Source organism: Pelobates fuscus, chromosome 5 (genome assembly GCF_036172605.1).
Source record: "Pelobates fuscus isolate aPelFus1 chromosome 5, aPelFus1.pri, whole genome shotgun sequence".
In the NCBI taxonomy this organism is placed as follows: domain Eukaryota; kingdom Metazoa; phylum Chordata; class Amphibia; order Anura; family Pelobatidae; genus Pelobates; species Pelobates fuscus.
In genome coordinates this window covers 357,696,875-357,705,993 of record NC_086321.1, presented here as the reverse complement: position 1 = coordinate 357,705,993, position 9,119 = coordinate 357,696,875, and the positions used below count along the sequence as shown (strand labels likewise).

The window sequence follows — 9,119 nt, the reverse complement described above, 5'->3', positions numbered from 1 at the left end:
TGGTTAAACTTGTAGCAAGATGACACTCGCTGATTGCTTCCTCTTAATGAAGAACATTTACCGGTTTATTCCCTAATCTCTGAATTTCTATACATTCTCAATTTCTGCCATAGTCACAGATATTTTAGCTTTAGGTTTGCCGTTCAGATTCAAGTAAAATTTACTTAACAAGGAATGCAAAACTGATGTAAAATGTTTTGATCGTAGTTATTATCATCATTCGGTATTTTACAATTTTATTCACTTTATCCACATGCACATTGTTATGTCTGTCTTGTGCTCGTCAGTTCCTAATGTTTGGCTTTCTCTCCCTGCAGCTCGTGTAAATTCTTTTTTGGGGAATTTGGCATTGTGGAGTGATCAGAAACCAATTACAATTTAACACAGCGTTTAATTGTCACCTTCTTGCTGAAAACCGAGCAATGTGTCAACGACAGATGTGAGCTGATAGTGGAAGACACTTGCCTTGGAGTACATCATTGTCCTATTTAGTTGGAACTTGCCTGTGGATTTTAAAAAATAATACAGAATGCTTATTTAGTAAATGATATTTGATTGGTGAAAGAATTTGTTTAGCTCATGCGCAACATGAGAAGAGTGCAAGTCAGAAATATCTAATAGATTTCTGAAAAAGGAACCATAAAAACAGATGTGTGGTTGTCTAATTTTTTGGGTCTCTCCTCTCTTGTACCCAAATATGATGTCAGAGTTGGTACCACGGATGATGTAACACCTTCATTTGTGCAAAATTTGAAACCACAACTTGCGAGCTAATGATACCAAGCCTGGAAGACTCCACACACCTGGAGCTGGAAGGGGACTATGTAGAACTATTGGACATAGCTTCTGCGGCGGACCACCCGCCATCTGTTTCCTCTGGTCAACCTGAAATGGGGGATCCCCCCAAGGCCCCTCAAGTGAACAGAGATCCTGTTTCGAGTGTCGCTAATTATAAGTGGGTTTGTGGGACTGGTATGACCAGTGAGGAGGGGGCATGCACCCCTTGTCTAAATAGAAAACTAAATAACAACTTGAATGTCCAGGAGACAAAGTGCCGCTTCCGACGGTCGTACATGGCTGCTCTTAAGAATCCTGTTAGTTTCTGCTCTGCACCCATGGCTGATATATTGGAGGACCCCGTGAGCAGGGCTGATACATCAACCATGTTTGCTGCCCTGGAGAGTCCACTTTGCTCCCGGAGGAAAACTTCAACCCACACAGCTGCTTCTTGGCTTTTCCCTGGCAAAGGAGAACCAAAACCCGGAGATGTACCTGGCCTGGGTTCCTCAAAAAATTCCAGATCTACCCCTTCATCTGGTTCAGACTCCTCCCCTTCTCTTGTACACAGATTTTCGTTTCTAAGAGGACAGCGCAATTCCTCTTCAACAGGGGACGGAATTACCATTGATGGTGGTGGTAGTCACCATGGAGGTACTTGGAGGAGGGTGTCCGCTGTATGTTCCCCTCGACTCAGCAGGACTAAATTCGTTGGGAAAGGTATCATTGAAAGCCAAAGATATGTTTGTCTATAACTATACATGTTGAATGCCACTACAAAACTAGGGTTTGAAAATATAACATGATAGAAAGGAATTCGGACTGTAAGTCTCCTATATCTAAGATATTCCATTGTGCAATTATTCAATACTTTTTCAGTTACTCCCTGTTTTCCAATATTTGTTTTTGGTGGTTTAAGATTTTTTTTGTTTTTTAATCTCTGTTTAAGGTAAAATGTTGGGAACTTAATTGCAAAAAAAGATCACTGCCCATTGCCACTGCTCCAGTAACCAATAAGTAACCATTTTTTGACAGGCCCAAACGAAATGATTGGTTTGATGAGGATACATTATTCTTGAGTAAATCTATATTTTTACAGGGGACACAAATTAGCACATATGACAAGAAAGGGTACATTAATCTGAAAATGGTCAAATGTCTATTAATATATAATAATAATATACAGTGGAACCTCAGAACTCGAATTTAATCTGTTCCAGAAGGCTGTTTGACTTCCGATTTGTTTGAGAACCGAATCAACATTTCCCATAAGAATTAATGTAATTTTAATTAATCCGTTCCACACCCCCCAAAATTACAGCATTTTAACACAAATTTTACAGTTTAAAAATGCCTTACATGCATAAAATCATACAGGAAAAAAAATTAACAAACACAATGTAAAGTAAATGAAATGAAAATGTAACTTCACTTTACCTGTAATTATGAGAGTTGAAGGCGTGAGTGGAAAGGAGAAGAGAAATTATTGTTTGTCTGGCATTTAAATGTGTCTAAAGTGTGTCTAATTGAACATGTTTGTGGCATGATTTGTTCGGGTACCGAGGATTGTTCGCGTACCGAGACATTTTTTGTCGAAATTTGTGTTCGACTTCCGAATTGTTCGAGAAAGGGACCTTTCGACTTCCGAGGTTTCACTGTATAAAGCTTTGAGATTAACTTTTCATAAAGCATACAAGACACTATAATAACTTTTTCACCCAGTGGTATTTCCCCCTAAGTCTGGACTCTATTTGTGTTATATTCAGGTTTATTCTCATGTTTTCTGCTTTCTCTGGGGCAATGAGCTGCCTCTTGGGCCCGGGAAGAGTCTAATTAAGGCATTTTGTAAAATGTATCTTGCTATATATTGTGTTACAGTTGAAAAGTGGGTCACCGAGCTAATTTTACATTTGAAGAATGTATCATGAAGCTAATGTCATGTAAATATTTTGGATCTCTGTTAAAAAAAGGTTAACAACTGATCCGCTGTCTTATAGTGCACCTGTCGCTTTATAACGGATGGCTTGTTGGCATTCAGAAGAAAATAAAATGCAATTTATACATTGTGCTGGTCAAATGATCATCAAATGTATACATTATATTTTATTGTATTTTAAGATTTAAAGTAAAAGTAATACTCTAAGCACCATAACTACCACATATGTATGTAGTGGTTATGGTACAGAGAGTGCCTTAGCGTCTCCCTGGTATCTGCCTACACTACAGGTTAGTTACAGGAGAGCCAGAAGTTCTCTGTCTAAGCTAAACCAGAATTATCTTCTCCTGCCTTAAACCAAAAGCAGATCTTGGTGTCTAGTGGGAAAACAGAGTCTTTGTGAAGAGAAGCAGGTCTGCTTCCATATTGTGTACCAGGGTTAGATTTGGTCATGGAGATATGTTGAGCTGTCAGGTGCCCTGGCTGGGGCCCAGCAGCACAGTAGCTGACAGTCCGGATTTACCGTCTTTGCTGCCCCAAGGCCAGCTTCCTCAATGCACCACCACTATATATATATCTATAAAAAACATACATATATGCAAATGTATGGGGTATGCGAATAGGATATTGCTAATGCAAGGTTTGAGATGTTGCTTGTGTGGGCACGTGAATAGGGACTGTGTGTGGACAAGGGCTGTAATGTGTGCATTTGTGAGGATAGAGACTATAGTTTATGTTTTGTGCAGAAAAATGGGGCTGCAGAGTGTGTAGGGGGGAATTGAGGTTGTTGTGTATAAGTGGGGAAATTGGGGTTGTAGAAAACATATATAGAGGATCAGGTTTGTAATGTATGTGTGCAGGGAAGAGGCGCTGTAGTGTGCATTTATGAGTGATAGGGACTGTTGGGTGTGTTGGGGAAGACAGTGGCTGTAATGTGTGCATTGAGAGGGAGGAGGGCCTGTTGTTGGGGTAAAAGGAGTATAGGATCTGTAGTGGGTTGATAGTATCTGATCCCAGGTGGCCTGATGGGAGATGTTCCAGTCTGCACCACGGTGGGTGCAGACACCTCTTTCCAGCCGGCACCAGGGGATTGTATTAGAGAGGTGCCGTGGTAACCCATAGCAACACTCTGATACAATGAAACCTCCTCTGTATTGAGTGCTGGCCCTGGAGGAGCTCTCCCCGGTTGGCTTGGCCCCACAGCAGGAGAATCGGCTAGCCAGTAAAGGCTCCCTACCAGCCATGCCGCCCTTCGCTTGACTGCCTCCTCTGGTGGACTCGGTGGCCTTATGGAAAATCTATCCATGGTTGCTGCTGTACCCTCTTCGATCCTTATACATCAGTTATGAAATTTTGACTTCAGTTTAAAGCTAAACTTGGTAGAAATTCAGCCAGCTTTTTCAATAGGGACCAATAAATCTGTATAGACCTTAGGAGCCAAAATAACCGGTTAAGTATCCAACCTGATTTTATAGACGACAGGAAAGAGAAATTCTGTAGCGAGAACATGAATCCGGCTTCTGTCTTGCAGAACTTAAAACAGATTTGTCTATTACTTTGCCTTATTGTAAAGCTTGACAGAGCTTGACAAAAGGAGGAGGTCCTCTGACTGTCAACATTAGTTCAATCCCAGCAGCCATTATAAACGATGACTGTGGAATTCAGGCTTTGTCTATGGGGCATACCTCAGGTTCCTCTATAGACTTCAGTGATGTACTCTTGTGCATGTGCGAGAGTACATCACTAACGTGGGTCCTGGCAACTGAAGCGCCAGGAGCCGCAGAGGACCTGGAGCTTTAACAAGGTGGAGGCCTCGAGGGACAACCAGGGGTAAGTAAAATTCACCTCCACTGGATCCGCTAGACGCAGGGGTTCTCAACCCAGTCCTCAAGGACCCCCTACCAGTCCAGGATTTAGGAATTACCTGGGTGTGTCTAAGGTGTTTAGAAAAAGAAAAAAATAACACCTTAGACACACCCAGATAATTCCTAAATCCTGGACTGGTAGGGGGTCCTTGAGGACTGGGTTGAGAATCCTTGCGCTAGAGGGAGCAGTTTTTCATATGTGTTTTTAGTCCATGTTGTTACATACCTCTCAACATTTCAAATAGACAAAGAGGTACACTTTTTGCGGGGGGGGGGGGGGGGGGAGGGGGTGAGTTGGGGTGTAGCCATGGGCTGAGCCGTTTTGAAATTTTTTAGGTGATTTATTAGTAACAATTTATGCAACTACAACGTAATATAGAACAAGAAGAATGTATTTTATTTACACAGACTGATTTCTAAACACATTTATTGTAGTTTAAAGACACATTACTGTATTATTGCTGTGGAGCTCTGTTATATACTCAGACAAACCAACAATATGGAGCTTCTAAAAAGAGGGACATTGGGATAGAAAAGAGGGACAGAGTGATTTGGGTCCATAATAGGAACTGTCCCTCCTAAATAGGCACACTTGGGAGGAATGCTATTAGTTTGAAAACAATTCTCCGTGGGTTCCATCCAGAACCCAGCCATTAATGAGATGCAATGGGAGTGTATCACGGGAATGCATTATTCTCTCCCATTCATGTCACGTGACTTCACAGGAACACTGCAGTGAATGGCAGAGCTACTGATTTCCGTGAAATTTAAACAAAACAAAAAAAAATTTTATTATAATATTTCTATACCACTCTTTAAGGGTCCAATAGCAGTTGTCCTAAAGAATTTACGCTTGGTAATACAGCGAGATGTTGAATAGTTTAATGACGGAGGTTTTAAAAAGCACTTGACACTTGTTTATGGGTAATAAATATCTAACATGCTTTCTATCTTACAATCACCCCTCCCCCGTTGTCCCTTGTCCCTGCCCATGGCTGACACCCAAGATCATCTAACTCTGTACTCAGCACCCAGCATGCCCGTGTGAATGCCACCATGGCCATGCATGCAGTAGTTACAGCTGATGAGACAGGCACAAACATGTATCCTTGTAGTCATCTTCAGAAACAGTTGTTTTCAATTTATTTGGATTGCAAAAATAAATGTTCATGTTACTTGGGTTGCAGTTGGACAAAGAGAAACATAAGACAGGGCTCCAGACAGTCCTGTTGTCCCAGTTTAGTTCCCTGGTGTCTCGCATCTTCAGCAGCGCTCTCTGCATGGTCCTGCATGTTAGGGGGCAGTATGTCAGCCTGTCATTCCTGATGCCATACCGACACTCCCACTCCAAAGGGCTAATTATCAGATGTCAGAGTTGTCATCTGATAATTCTTTCTGACTTTGGTCTATAACCATATAAGCATATTCAACACAATTGTAACCCAATAATATCCAATTAATATAAATTGGTTTTACAGATAATGATGATGAAGTTTGAACCCAGATTTAACTTTAGTCGCCATTTAAAAACCTGTGCCCCGAGAGATCTGACCTGTCTGTTTGACCCCTTTTATAGTGCAGTCGTTAAGCTAATAGGTGACAAGTGTGACAGTAGCCGGTTAAAAACCAACACATGCACATGTGTTTGTTTGTTTCTTTAAACGTGTTCAGATTGGACATGTGAGGTGTGGTGTATATGTGTATTTGCGGTTTTATCGATTTCCCTGCTATTTTGAAGCTGCCTTATTTTGTTGCTACTTATTTATCGTTTAGTTGCATTCATTAATTACCTGGTGAACACGGGTAAATATTTGGAAATGTTGAGTGCAAACATCATCAATTTAAGGAAGGTGTTTGTGGTTCATTTTCCTAATGTGTAAACACTTTGGGGTAATTTCGGGGTAATATGGTAAAATGTTGGAAAAATGTTTTCTGTGGTTTACCAGGTTCTTTTGGTGTTGAATTTACTAAATGTCCAATAGATCCATTAAAATGGCAATTACTCTTTGGAAGGGATTTTGTTGTTTAAAATGAGTGTTTAAAGGGACACCTAAGATATCTAAAGCACTTTAGCTTGCTTTGTATCCTCTTTTTTTTTTAATTTTTACAAAAAGTCAAGATTTCAATAGAAACTGACAATTTTATAAATTAAACTTCTTACAGTCAGTCAGACAACGGGTCCTGTTACTTCCTGGTTGTTTAGCTCAGTGGAGCTAAACTCAAGAGACATCAATTGACCAGAGCACCTGCCGTGCAAATACTTCCTATTGAGCTGCGTTGGGAATTGGTTAGCAGTCTGCGTGGGTTTAGAAGGAGAGGGTATGCAAAGGTGCAGACAAGAGACTTGCAGCTTTTGCAAACTGTTTTTACATATACACACACAATGAAAACAAATGCTTTATTAAGCGCACGCATGTTTTCATTGTGGGTGTATCCACTAACAGTAAATTTGTTTATTTAAATCTTTTTTTTTGTGTGTGTTTTTGGCCAATGGACTTTCCTTTTAAGCAAGGAACTGATGAAATAAAGGAATCACATGGCTTTCATTCTGCTTTTAAAGTCTATTATTTACGTAAATCGTTTGTTATATGGCTTTGCAATCCCTTTAAATCTAATTCTGAGAGTTGTATTTTCCACTCCAAGGGAATTTGAGACCTTACTATATTTACAATATTAAAATAACGTCTAACCCTGTGTGACCCACTAGCTCCATTTTTAGGTCACAACATTCCACACTTGACTTCATTTGTGCAGAGGTCACCCACAGAGTATCATCAGATGTTTTATAGAGAAGAGTTTTAAAGCCGAAGGTTCGCTGCCACCTATCCCATGGCATTGTGTAGACAGAACATACAAATGGCTTCATGATAAAAAAAAAAAAATGTCTAAATATTTTTACCAGTAACATCAATGTATTCTTTTTTTTTCTTTTATTGTATTATTGTTGATAGTTTGCATGCTTGTTTCTATACTATTGCTTTAAAAAAATGGTAATTATTTTAAGCTTTGGAATGTTTAGAAAAAAATACTACAGTGGTTCTTAGTGATGTATAGATGATATCATCTCTTTTCATGATATTTTAGATTTTTGTTTTTTCCAAGGTTTGGTAACCCATCCATTCGTTTCGGTGAAATTTTAGTTTATTTAAAGAATGTTGGCCAACCACTAATTTCTCTGGTTACCAGCAGGCAAATAAGTACAAAAAAACCTTGGAAGTGCGAGGATCACTCATATGACGGGTCAGTGAATGCTAGCCAGACACCAGATTAAAATGTAAAATAAATTAATAAGCCTATTGGGTCATTTGGCCCCCATATTACTATAAGGGAGGTTGAAACCTGCCTTTTGCCACCACCTGCCATTTCTTATGTGGGGGCATAAAAACTAAACACTTCCCCTTACAATGGGGATAGGATCTGTAAAATAAAAGGGGGGCCTGACCCCTGTGCCCCTACCCGTCAACATTGGGTGTAGGACTTTAAATGATCAAACCATGCCCCCACCTGTGGCCAGTGGATTGGGGCCGATAAAAAAAATTATGGTGTGGGACATCCTAATGTACCCCGCTGCCCCTACTTGTGGTCAATGGATGGGGTCTACTTATTAGTAAAGCAGAAAAACCGAGTGAACTCCCAATCCCACCCATAGGTGGTAGGTGGTTAGACTAGTAATTGTTATTATTGACCTTGGGGGGTTAAAGGGCAAAATAACTGAATGACCCAGTGACATTTGGTCAGTAAGTCATTTGTTAATTTGGTCAATGGCAATTTTGCATTCTGACTAAATAAACCAACATTTTCAGTTATTTTGCCATTCTTAAGCATATTAATGCACATATCTCATGCACATATAATACAGCTCTGTCATTTAAAGGATCTCTGCATATTTTGCAATGACTCCTGAAGGTTACGTGCCCACTTCGTGTGCGGCGACAAGGAAGGAGAAGCCATTTTTTCATTGTGTCAGTTTTCAGGTTACGAACTTTATTCACGAAGAGTCACATCACTGGTGTACTCTTGTGCATGTGTGAGAGTACAACACAGAGGTCTATGCAGGGCCGGATTAACATAGGGGCTGATGGAGCTGCAGCTCCAGGCCCAGGCCCATGGAATAGGCCCATTTAAAAAAAAAAATAAATTTTTTTTTTTTTTTTTTACACACTACTCTTAGGTTTGCCACCTGACTGGTATTTTACTGGCACAGCCGGTATTTGAGGCTGTCTGGCCGTGCCGGTATTGCAGTAATACCAGCAATACAAATGCAGGTATTTTTCTCAGAATAAATGATTACTCTGCGATTACTCTGCAATACCAGCACCGGCCAGTAGGGGTCACTGTGTGTGGAGAGAGGCAGGTATAGGAAGTTACAGAATATCCCTGCCTCTCTCTACTACTCACTGATCCATGAGGGAGCAGCAACACAGCACAGCACAGTCCAGACAACAGCTCTACAGTAAGTGAGGGATGGGGGGAAAGATAGTAGGGACACATGGGGACACTGAGACACTAGGGGACACTAAGGGACATATGGGGACACTCAG

The 9,119-nt window shown here is 40.6% G+C and overlaps 1 protein-coding gene across 2 annotated transcripts in view; it reads left to right on the top strand.

The window, feature by feature from the left end:
* The first annotated feature begins 337 nt into the window (after positions 1-337).
* KIAA1755 (KIAA1755 ortholog) overlaps positions 338-9,119 on the top strand; it is a 54,332-nt gene continuing 45,550 nt past the window's right edge. For both annotated transcript variants that reach the window (XM_063455998.1, XM_063455997.1), the window contains exon 1: positions 338-1,497. In XM_063455998.1, coding sequence (XP_063312068.1) covers positions 774-1,497 — 724 coding nt within the window. In that variant the 5' untranslated portion in view covers positions 338-773. The remainder of the gene's footprint in view (positions 1,498-9,119) is intronic.